The sequence below is a fragment of the Moschus berezovskii genome, chromosome 2 (genome assembly GCF_049115385.1).
Source record: "Moschus berezovskii isolate FMDL1 chromosome 2, NW_MosBer_1.0, whole genome shotgun sequence".
Classification (NCBI taxonomy): domain Eukaryota; kingdom Metazoa; phylum Chordata; class Mammalia; order Artiodactyla; family Moschidae; genus Moschus; species Moschus berezovskii.
This window is the reverse complement of record NC_142461.1, coordinates 14,766,938-14,779,427: the sequence shown is the minus strand read 5'-3', so window position 1 is coordinate 14,779,427 and position 12,490 is coordinate 14,766,938. Positions and strand designations below refer to the sequence as shown.

The 12,490-nt window shown below is 43.3% G+C and overlaps 1 protein-coding gene across 1 annotated transcript in view; it reads right to left on the bottom strand.

Moving 5' to 3' along the window:
- The window catches only part of KPNA6 (karyopherin subunit alpha 6), a 56,127-nt gene that overhangs the window by 7,910 nt on the left and 35,727 nt on the right, over positions 1-12,490 (bottom strand). The window contains exons 2-12 of the mRNA XM_055397410.2: positions 11,444-11,577; positions 10,537-10,629; positions 8,239-8,338; positions 7,001-7,095; positions 5,890-6,021; positions 4,361-4,449; positions 3,444-3,543; positions 2,970-3,133; positions 2,724-2,802; positions 932-1,057; positions 489-616 (exon numbers count right to left, since the gene is read on the bottom strand). Coding sequence (XP_055253385.1) covers positions 489-616; positions 932-1,057; positions 2,724-2,802; positions 2,970-3,133; positions 3,444-3,543; positions 4,361-4,449; positions 5,890-6,021; positions 7,001-7,095; positions 8,239-8,338; positions 10,537-10,629; positions 11,444-11,577 — 1,240 coding nt within the window. The remainder of the gene's footprint in view (positions 1-488; positions 617-931; positions 1,058-2,723; positions 2,803-2,969; positions 3,134-3,443; positions 3,544-4,360; positions 4,450-5,889; positions 6,022-7,000; positions 7,096-8,238; positions 8,339-10,536; positions 10,630-11,443; positions 11,578-12,490) is intronic.

The window sequence follows — 12,490 nt, the reverse complement described above, 5'->3', positions numbered from 1 at the left end:
AACTCAATGGCTATCCTTTTCTCCTAAGGTTTTATAATATGCTGAATATACTCCCCCTTCCTAAGCTACAAGCTGAAGGCAAGGCATTTCTTTAATTCCCACCACTCCAACTCAAGTTCAAAATGGAAAGTAGAATCACACAAAATAGCTTTCCTATTTACTTCTCCCAAGTATCATTGTCAAAAATGATTTCCCAAGGAAACTGCTCTGAATGAGCCATCGCATGGTTCTCTTTCATTTGTATGAGTAATTGTGAATTATATAGATTTAAATTCTCTTGTGGGTAGAAAGAGGCAGAGGAGAGATGAATGTCTGTGTCTTAAGTGTCCACTCTCTAGGAGGGTAAAGAGGCTACACTCTAGCAGCTTATCAGTTAAACCCTACTGAACAGGGGTAGACCTATCCCAGCAAAGGCAGTTTAGAGATTATATGTAACATAAGCTGACAGGTGGAGTAAACATATCAAACAATGGGAAGGACTGTGGTACCTGATTTGTTCAGGGGTTCCTCCTGATGTGGCATTGGTGATGGCCCAGGCTGCCTCTTTCCTTGTACGGAACTCTGCTTTCTGAAGGATTTCGATCAATACAGGGAAGATGTTTGCATCTATGACAGCCTGAGAAGAATTGGGGGTTCGGGGGTGGGATATGGGGGAAAGAAGTCATTTCAAGGAGAATAAGCAAATCCAGAACACAAATCAGCTAAGATTTAGACACATTCCCCTTCCTCAAAGTTCTCCTTTGTCCTTCCCATATACTTAAGGTGGTGCAGAAGAACCTGGCTTCTGCTCCACAGAATCTTTGACCAATAGCATACATTGATTCCAGTTTCAAAAGAGAAATTTTTTCATCTAGAAGGCAATATCCCACAAAGTCTCGTGATCCCAGGCCTTTCTACCACTGCTCCTCCACCTCCCAACTGCTTGTTCTACCTGTATCTGAGCCCTGTTGCCAGCAGTGATATTTGAAATGGTCCAACAAGCTTCCTTTCGGATTGACTCCTTGGAGCTGCTCAGGAGGTGGAGGAGGCAAGGGAGGGCTGAACAGTTAAGAATGACCTAGAACACCAAAAGCACAGGCAACAAAAGACAAATTGAGATAAACTGGACTTAATCAAAATTTAAAACTTCTGTGCACTGAAAGACATCTTTCAACAGAGTGAACTGCACAAGTCACAGAATGGGAGAATGGATATTTAAATCATATATCTGATAAAGATGAATATCCAGAATACATTACAAACAAAAAAAGCTGAACATAGTTTAAAAAGGGCAAAGGACGTAAACAGACATTTCTCCAAAGAAAATAGGCAGGGGGCCACAAAGCACATGAAAAGATGTCAGACACCATTCCCCTACCAATCAGTAGGGAAATGCAAATCAAAACCTCAGTGAGATACAATTTCACACTTCATAGCACAGTTATTCTTTTTTCTGGCTGTGCTGGCTTAGCTGCCCCACAGCATGTGGGATCTTAGTGCCCCAACCAGGGATTGAACCCATGTCCCCTATTAGAAGGCAGGTTCTTAATCCCCAGACCCCAGGGAAGTCTCTAGATAGTCTTAAAATTATTATATAAAACATTATTATAATAAATTATTATAAAATTTAAAAAATTTATTATAAAAATAAAATTATTTTTATTCTTAAAAAATCCAGGCAATACAATTGTTGGTAAAGATGGAGAGAAACTGGAACCTGGTACATTGCTGGTGGGAATGTAAAATGGTAGAGCCATTGTGCTAAACAGTGTGGCGGTTCCTCAAAACCTTTAAACATAAAATTACCCCATGACCCAGGAATTCCACCTCTGGGTATATATCCCAAAGAACTGAAAACAGGAACTCAAACAGAGATCTGTATGCCAATATTTGATGCAACATTACTCACACTAGCCAAAAGGTGAAAGCAACCCAAATGTCTATCAACGGATGAATGAATAAACCAAATGTGGCACAGGTGTACCAAGGAATATTATTCAGCCACCGGAAGGAATGAAGGTGTGACATACTAAAATATGAAATGAACTTTGAAAACATGCTAAGTAAAATAAGTTGAAACAAAAGAACTATATATGGTTTGGCTTACGTGAGGTTTCTAGAGGAGTCAAACTCCCGAGACAGAAAGTAATGTGGTAGTTACCAGGGGATGAGGGGAGGAGGAAACGGGAAGTTATTATTTGAAGAGCACAGAGTTTCAGTTCTGAATGATGCGACAGTTGTGGAGATGGCTGACTGTGACAGTTAAATAACAATGTGAATGCACTTAATGGCACTGAACTATACTTAAAAGAATAACCAGCTCTCCAGCCTGTGTATAGAGAAAGCTTACATACTGTGCCCTCTCTGGAGGTACTGCTAATAGAGCACTAACATGAGGTTAACCATAGGATCCTAAACATTTAGTTAGGGAGTAGGGGTGAGCTTCCATAGAGTTTAGTATTTCAAAGGTACCATAACAGAAAAGCTGGAACTTTACCACGTCCCAGGCAGTAAGTCAAGTTATTCCATTTAGTTTTTCTTCAATAGTACCCAATGGATAATGACTTGCTTCCAATTTATAGAAAAAATTAAGGCAACCAAGTTGCCCACAAATCATACACAGAGTGGCAGAACTGGAATTTTTCCTTCAAGCCTACGCTTTCTCTCCTAGAGCCCACTGCCTTCCACCAGGACTGAAGTCTGTGGCGGGAGGGTTCTGCGCAGACAGCCCCCCGCCTCCTCACCTGGGTCTGGATGTCATCCCCCGTGACGATGTTGCCCACGGCTCTCAGTGCAGGAGAAGCCACTTTGTTATCGTTGTGCCTACAGAGGAGGGCGATCTGTCAGTAGAGGGCCAGCACCACGCTTGCGGCTCTGCTGACCACCAAGGCCTGTCGCACTCACGGGTCCAGACCTTTGCACAGGGCAGCAGACTGCTAACTGCAGTTCTGAGCTTGGAATCTGTACCCTTTCTAACTGGGATCACTCACATGAGAAGCTCGACCAATCTCCGGCAGACTCCAGAGTCTATGACTGCCTGGATCTTCTCATTGGGGCCATCAGACAGATAAGAGAGGGCCCAGCAAGCATCTGCCAGCAAGTCTGAGTCGCTGCTGAAGAGTAGGCGAGACAGCACAGGCAAACAGGGGGAGACCTATTGGAAGCAGAGAGAGAGGGATTCACAGGCGGACAGGGTTACATCAGCTCTGCCACTAACCCTAACACGTCCGAGCCCTCCTCTACTGAGTAAGTCTAAGACCCAGAGATTTCTACTACATTAAGCCATCAGGCCCACATTTTCACTTTACCACCCTGGCACATGAGATCACCTACTTCACTGATGATTGCCTCTTTCAGTTTCCCATGGATCGAGACTCTGAGGGTTCCCCAAAGACTTGAAAACTCCCATTTCAAAATTCCTCCATATGGAGGAACCTGCAGGAACTGGTAAGAAGTTCTCTTACCTTTGCAAACTCTGGGGGTGGGTTCTTCCCTCGGCAGAGGTTTGACAGGGCCCAGACTGCATTCCGGGTCATTGTCAGTCGTGTGGACTTGGTAAGGAGTCTGAAGGAGACAGATAAGCCAGATCCTGACCAATGATGCCCTTTGCATGGAACTGTTGTCTATGAGTCCCAGGAGCACATCCAACCAGACCCCTATGACTCTAGCCACCTCACTGTCTTTTCCTACCCATAATTTAAGGGAGTTAGTTTGGTCCAGGGGGCCAACCTACATCTTCATAGGGGATTAGGACCAGATGTGGTTGTTAAGCCCATAGCTAATAAGGACAGAGAGCTGGACCTTGAATAAGCATGCTAAATGAAGTTTCAGTGTGAGGGCTTTAGCTATGCAGTACGGATTGATTTTCTGTGATAGGCCCACAAAAGAGTTCTAATAGTAGCTTACGAGATTGTGACTTCTGAAGAAAAACTCCTCCCTCTGCTTTGGTTTAGCTATAGCTCTACTTTAAGGGCATGGAGGAAGGGATGGGAGCATCCATATGACCCTGCACAGGGTCTTATGATCTGTGGTTTACAACAGAGCTCTCCAATGTACCCATAGAAAACCATAGAAAATCAATGCATTTTGCAGAGAAGGTTAGGTTTTTCCAGATGGGCTATTCCTTCCTCTCTCCTCTGGCTCAGCAATGAGCCAAGTATGACCAACAGGAGATTCTACAGTGCTGTGAAGCGAGAAGCACAAGACACAGACCAGTGGCACAATCTTCTTACTCTCAAAAGATAAACTTTTACTCTGCCAGTCAGAATGTACTTTTAGCATTTTTGGATTTACTCATCATCTTAAGGTAAACTGTCCCCCAAAGATCTGCTACATGGCTGCCCTACAGATGCCCCAGGTGCAGACGACAGTAACTACTCACGTTAACAAAGGACTGAGGATGGAACAGTTCAAGACGTAATCTCGGCAAACGGAGCTGTCTCCAGCTATGTTTCCCAGTGCCCAGACTGCCTAAAAAAGGGAGGATGGAACTGTCACCACAGAGCCCAGTAGCTTCTGTGAGTACTTTACACTCACAACTACAGAGTGACACATAGCAGCAACCAGGACGAACATCCCATCAAGGCCTGAAACACTCCAAATAAGCTCAGGCACCCTCCTCGTGGACTACTTGCTCTATGAGGACTTTTCCTCTGAGAAGTCCTGGGTTCCGGGGGGGAAAGCAGACTGCCACTGTACTGCAGCCAGAGAAGCCAAACCAAAACCTCCTTATCCTCACCTCCTCATCTCCCATAAAAAGAAAATGACGGGAAACTTGCATTCTTGTAGTCTCATAGGACCAACCCTATATATATTAATAGAGGAAAAATCCCCAGTACCACTCCACTTCTAGTCAATCAGTAAAACTCCAGCGGAAGAAATGGAAGTAGGGTTTTCATGATCCACAGATGTTGAGAAATGGGTACTGTGGTGTCTTTTTCCCAACACCACCTGACACCCAACGTGTGGAGTTTTCTTCTACATCAATTCTCGGATACCGTGTCAGTGAAAAGTGAAAGTCGCTCAGTTGTGTCCAACTCTTTGTAACCACGTGGACTATATAGTCCATAGAATTCTCTTAGGGCAGAATATTGGAGTGGGTAGCTGTTCCCTTCTCCAGGGGAATCTTCCCAACCCAGTAATCAAACTGGGGTCTCTTGCATTGCCAGCGGATTCTTTACCAGCTGAGCTACCAGGAAAGCCATGTCAATTCAATAGGTAGTGGCTCAGTCCCACAGGACTGGCCTCACTTAGATACTAGTTACAACTCCCAGGTGCCACCTATACTTTTTACCAACTGGCTATAAATTCAGGAGTTCCACATTCTGCAATGATTCACAGAACTCAGGAAAACTGTTCTCATGTTTACCAGTTTACTCTAATAGATACAACTCAGGAAGAGCTAAATGGAAGAGATGCAGAGGGCAAGGCATGGGGCAAAGAGTAGGGGTTGCACAGAACTCCTGTGCCCTCTCCAGGCATGTCACCTTCCCAGCACAGGGAGTGTTCACCAACCCAGAAGCTCTCTGAATCTCACTGTTCAAGATTTTTATAACCCAATATTTACCCTCTGTAACATCCCTAGGGAGGTTGGGGAGGAGGGGTGGGAAGAGTGGGGGCGGGGCGGGGCTGAAAGTTCCTATTCTCTAATCCCGAGTTTGGTCTTTCTGATCACTAGCCCTCCCTTCCTGAATCTATCTAGGGCCCCACCCTGAGTCACCTCATTAGCACACATTCAGGTGTGTTGCAAAAGTGTTTTTTAGGGATAACAGAAGACGCTTGGATCACTAAGAAAATCCCAAGGTTTTTAGGAGCTCTTTGCTTTTAACCTCTTAATTGGGGATAAAGACAAAATACATTTTTTATTATACCACTGACATCATCAAGAATTAAATCAAATTTGGGTATTACCTGTTCCTGTACATCCTCAAAGTCCGAGTTAAGCAGCTCTATAAAAATAGGGACGGCCCCTGCTTCAATGACAATTTTGGTCTGCTGAGAGGTTCCAGAGGCAATGTTTGTTAGAGCCCAGGCAGCTTCAAACTGAAAGTGAGATTAAAGCCATGACTGAGAGGTCATTCCAGACAGAGCAGCCGTGCCTACAAGCTGGCTCAGAATGTTACGTCTCCTGCCCCTGACTTGAAGGAAAAAAAAAAAAAACCACACAAGCCTTTCCCTCTTCTCCTTTAAAAGAAAGGAAGAATTACTGGCAGTGACATAACATAATAAGAAGACAGAACTAGGCTTCCATGGTCCCAGGTCTAGTCTTGCACTACCACAGCCCCTATGAGTCCTTGGGCAAGCCACGTTTTTTGTTCGTTTTTCCTAGAGGAAGAGAGGTTGAAAAAGTTAGGAGAAGGAGAAAGAATGAAAGAAGAGCAGTGAAACATGGGACCAACACCAAATCTTTACTATCCCCCCCCCACCTCAGTAGGTTGCTGCTGCTGAGTCGCTAAGTCGTGTCCGACTCTTTTGCAACCCAATAGACTGAAGCCTGTCAGGATCCTCTGTCCATGGGATTTCCCAGGCAATAATACTGGAGTGGGCTGTGGCAAGCCATGTTTTTATTTCCTGCACTTCACTTTATTCGTTTCTGAAACCAGGATAAAAGTGAGATGGGTCTCTCAAGGACCCTTTCAGTCAAATTTCTAATAAGTTCTCGTAGAGTGGCTCATCACTCATTTGTGAGAAGAGAGACGCACAGAAGCAAAGTGGTTTACTCCAGAATTAGAAATGGACTAGAACATTTTATGTATGTATATGTATACATACGCACATACATATATATATATTTTTTATTCTATATTACAACCTCTGAATAATGAATCTGTCATATTCTGGTATCTTTCCTTTGAGACTGTTTTGGGGAAGAGTTTGTGGCTCTCTGACTTCAGGTCAAGTCCTCTGAGGTAACAGCATCTCCTTAAATGTTTCATCCTCAGAGAAGTGTCTGCAGAAGCATGCCATAGCAATTTCTTGGCAAAAGAGCATTCATCTGGTACCTCTCCACCCTGGGCCTCACCTGTAATGTACAATTCTCATTCCTCTTCAGAAACTCCACAAACCGATCCACCACTCCTGGAGTGTTGATAACTTCGTCTATTGGAGGACTGGGCTCTGGGAGAGGGACGAAGGAAAGAGAGGAGAAGTCAGGAGAAGGGCTGGCTGATGCATTCACTGGGGTCAGTCCACCATCCTTCCTAAATATTCCTGACCATCCTTATAAACACTCCCAAGCTTCTTTCTGGTGAGGTAGTTTTAACAATAGCAGGTCATTTTTGAACTGTATCAAATAGTTGAGAATATAAAGAGTAAAGCCAATCCTAATCTAAGTATGCTTACCTTTGGCTTTCTAAATCTAAGCAAATAAATAACCTTACCTACCTAAACAAGCAAGAAAGTAAGGGAGAGATGACCAAAGTAGGTACAATGCTAGTCTAAACACTTCCCTTCTAAGATCAGCATTCTTTTCTTGGGAGGAAGAAAAGTCCTCCCAAGGTCAAAGGACAAAAGTCCTTGGGAGAAAAGAATATATTTTTCCCATCATACATCAAATTTTTACTGAGCAAAAATGTGTGCCGGACGTGGTTCTGGGTACCAAGAATACAACAGTGAACCAAACCCAAAGTCTCTGTCCTCACAGAGCTTATATCCCAGTGAGAAGAAATACTGTTATGTTTGAAGGTAATAAGTGTCATAGGAAATAAAATATGTAGGGCCAAGTAAGGAGATTAAAAATGCTGCAGGGGGTGGGGGGAGCTGCAATTTTAGATAGGGTGTCAGGGTAGGCTTTGCTGAGAAAGGTAGGATCTAACCACAGAAATGAAGCAGCTGTCACACAGATTGTTGTTCTTTAGTTGCTGAATTGTGTCTGACTCTTTTGCAACCCCATGGAATGTAGCCTGCCAGGCTCCTCTCTCCATGGGATTTTCCAGGCAAGAATACTAGAGTGGGTTGCTATTTCCTTCTCCAGAGGATCTTCCTGACCCAGTGATCGAACCCGCTTCTCCTGCATTGGCAGATGGACTCTTTACCACTGAGCCACCAGGGAAGCCCTGACACACACATATCTGCAACTAAAGGGTATCAAGCAGAGGGAATAGCCCACGTAAAGGTAAGAATGTGCCTGGCTTGTCCAAGGATGCCACAGCCAGCAGGGCTAGAGCAGAATGAGAGAAGGGCAGTAGTTGATGAGGTCAGTGAGAGGAAACAAGAGGCTAAGTCATGCAGGGCCTCTCTGGGGAAGTCTAGGCTTTGTACCTTTGGAGAGCAGTTTCCGGAATTTCTGTGTGGTTGCTAACTGCAGGTCAGGATCATCAGAAAAGAGCATCTCCACCATCTCTCTTGTGATCACACTCTCCTAGGACATAAAACAGGTTCATGATTTTGCAAACCAACACTAGAGCCAGAGATAAGACCATAATCCTGTTTGGCATCCTGCTTTCTAAAGACTTGAGAGCAGGGCTTCCCTGGTGGTCCAGTGAATCTTGAGAATCTGCCTGTCAGTGGAGGAGACATGGGTTCAGTCCCTGGTCTGGGAAGATTCCACAGGCAGAGGAGTAATTAAGCCCATATGCTGCAACTACTGAGCTTGAGCTCCTAGAGCCCATACTCTGTAACAAGAGAAGCTACTGCAATGAGAAGCTCTTGGACCCCAACCAGAGAGTAGCTGTCACTAGACAAAAGCCTGTGCGTAGCAATGAAGACCCAGAATAGACAAAAAAAAAAAAAGACTTGAGGGCAAGAGGAAGGCACAACAGCTGCTCAGATGTTTAATCCATAGCTGCTTCAAGCTGGAACATTTAGAAGTGATTCTTAACCTCTGAGGCAACTGAAAGCTCCTCTTAAATGTTTCCTCTGGTGTTTTCACCAGAGACAAATCCCTGTTGACTCCTTAAGCTGACTGGGTATTAGGTTGGTGCAAAAGTGATTGCTATTTTGCACTGTTGAACTTTGCCGCCTGATACTGGAATACATTCTTAAATAAATGTGGTTATATATATATATATATACATCACTTTAATGTGCATTTATCACTTTGTTTTTTTGCTAATGTCTTATTCAGTTCAGTTGCTTAGTCGTGTCCAACTCTTTGCAACCCGATAGACCGCAGCACGCCAGGCCTCCCTGTCCATCACCAGCTCCCGTTTTATTACTTGCTGTTTATTTTATATTTATTTTAGACTAGAGAAATGATGTTAGACAAAAAGAAAATTTGAGCGATTTTCTTATTCGAGTTCAAATCGGTTTTAAAGCGGTGGAGACAACTTGCAACATCAACAATGGATCTGGCCCAGGAACTGCTAACGAATGTACAGTGCAATGGGTTCAGGAAGTTTTGCACCCTGGTACTCGCCAGGAGCGTCCACATCACCATCCTCTTCTCTCCTTTGTTGCTGCTAATGACAATACGACAACCTACTCTACTATTTGAAAACTATTTTTATGTAATTAATGTATGCTTTCTTGTTTATAAATGCCTGATTTTTTTTTTTTAAAGAAGTTTTGCAAAGGAGACGAGAACCTTGAGGATAAGGAGCAGTGGCCAGCCATCGGAAGTTGACAGCACCAATCCAGAGGATCATCGAAACTTATCCTCTTAAATCTAACTACATGAGAAGTTGGTGAAGAACTCAATGTTGACCATTTTATGGTTATCTGGCATTTGAAGCAAATTGGAAAGGTGAAAAAACACAATAGGTGGGTGCCTCAAATAAAAAAATCATTGTTTGGAAGTGTCATCTTCTCTTATTATACACAAAAACGAATCATTTCTTGATCAGATTGTGATATGCAACAAAAACTGGATTTTCAACTGATAATGACCAGCTCAGTGGCTGGACTGTGAATAAGCTTCCAAAGCATTTCCCAAAGCCAACTTACACCAAAAAAGGACTGTGGTCACTGTTTGGTGGTCTGTTGCCTGTCTGATCAACTATAGCTTTCTGAATCCCAGTGAAACCATGACATCTGAAAAGTATGCTCAGCAAATAGATGAGATGCACTGAAAACTACAACGCCTGCAGTAGGCACTGGTCAACAAAATGGCCTAATTCTTCTCCATGACAATGCCTGACTGAATGTCAAACAACTAATGCTTCAAAAGGTGAACGAATTGGGCTACAAAGTTTTGCCTCATCTGCCATGTTCACCTGACCTCTCACTGACTACCACTTCTTCAAGCATCTCTTTTTCTAGGGAAAATGTTTCCACAACCAGGAGGAGGCAGAAAACGCTTTCTAAGAGTTTGTTGAATCCTGAAGCACAGATTTTTATGCTACAGGAAAAATAAACTTACTTCTTGTTGGCAAAAACGAATTGATTGTAATGGCTCCTGTTTTGATTAATAAAGATGTGTTTCAGCCTAGCTACAATGATTTAAAATTCATGGTCTGAAACCGTAATTACATTCGTACTAGCCTAATACAAAAGGGCCCATGGAATAAAGAGATTAGCATGATTGTTGGTAAAGCTACTAGATGATATGAAGTGCTCAATTTCTGTTCTGTAGAAGCGAGTACTTCTCAAGCTTGCCTGAAGCACATGCAAGGGTCTTACCCCAGTGGTAGAGCTCACATAGGAGTCCATGAGAAGACTATCGAACATGGCGGCTTCTTCATTGATCAGCTCCACATTTCTCCGTTTAAAAAGCTGAAAGGAAAGAGAAGAAATGGTGTATGGAAACAAGGAACAAAGAATGACCTAAAGTCAAATTATGGCATGACTGTCAAGGAAATGCTAGTGTATGAGAAAATGCCAAACCTGATCTACTGATATGGAAAGATATTCAAGGGCTTTACTTTCTATGTTACATCTATTGTTTATATTTTTGGAGAACATTTTTATGAGCAAATCTTTTAAAATTTCTGTGCCCTATGTATAAAAGGGCACAGATATATGTATATATATATATACACACCCTATACACACACACACACACACACACACACACATATATATGTCCTTATTCACATATATATAAAAGGCTTCAAAGAAGAGAAATAAGGGTGGGCAAATGCAGGTTAGCATCCAAACCTGGGCAAGGAACCAATTTGGAGGTGATGTGTGGCAGAGTGCATTTGATGAAGTGTTAATACAGTCTCAGTTCTAGAGATTTACAAAGAATGGACTCAGGAAATAGAAGGCAGCCCAGAATGGTTGACAGACTTCTTCAAGCCAGGCTTGAGAGTGGGCCTTGAAAGCCAGACCTAACAGTGACTACTGAGTAAAAACAAGGGGTTAGCGCTAGAAAGTCATATTGAAGACACTTAAAATGATCCAAGGTGTACGAAATTATGGAAAAGGAGTAAGGGATGGCTCTTTCTCAAAGCTTCCAACATTTCTTCACAACAAGTGAAACTGGGTGAGTGGCCCACAGAGCAAAGTGAGAGTGTAGGGCGGAGGCCAAGCACGGTGGCAGAACCACCCCTGCAGAGCACACTGGAGAACACTCGGGTTAAGGCACCTGCTGCTCCCGTTTCTGCTTCCGGAGCTGAATGCCCTCCTCCTCTCTCCTTCGCCTCATTTCCTCAGGGTTTAGGGCATTGTTCTTGTAACTCTTCATTCGATAATTGTCTTTCCCTGGGCTCGCCATGGTCTCTGGAAGAACGGAAGATACAAACACACTGGCAAAGGCTCTTAAAAGGACAGCATTTTCTGCTCACTGGCTTCTTTCCCCACCCACCCTCCCCTACTCAGGGGAACTCACAGCTTCCCAGTGAAGCCTGATAATCTCAATAACTGCCCCTGAGATCTCTATGACCACCCCCATACCAACAACACAGTTTCCTTAACAAGTTTATTAAATAAGCGCTATTACAGCAATTGATACAAGCTTAGTAGTTAAAAGGTGTAGGCCCTGGAGGCAGACTGTATGCATTCAAATACCAGCTCTTCCCTTTTTAAATTTATTTATTTGGCTGTCCCAGGTCTTAGCTGCAGCATGTGGGATCTAGGTCCCTGATCAGGGATAGAACCTGGGCCCCCCACCCTGGGAGCATGAAGTCTTTAGTCACTGGACCACCAGGGAAGTCCCAATACTGCCTCTTCTACTTGTTAGCTGTGCAACCTTCAGTAAGTTTCTTTACCTCTGTGCCTCGGGAGCTCATCTTTTCAAACACAGAGTTGTTCGAAGGACCGTATAGCTTAACGCATGTGAAGTACTACTTAGACTGAGAAGGAAATGGCAACCCATTTCAGTATTCTTGCCTGGGAAATCCCACAGAGGAGCCTAGTGGGCTACAGTCCATGGGGCCACACAAAAGATTTGGACACAACTTAGTCACTGAACAACAACTACTTAAGAACAGCACTAGGCATATGGTAAATGCTCACAAGCTATGATCACTTCCATGACGAGAGAAAAGTTACATGACTTGCTGAATAAATGCAAATATATTTGACCTAGAAAAGTGAAATACAGTGTACCCAATTCAGTGGAATACCATGTATATATATATATTTTTAAGTAACTCAAATATATATATATATATTTTAAAAACTCATATTTTTA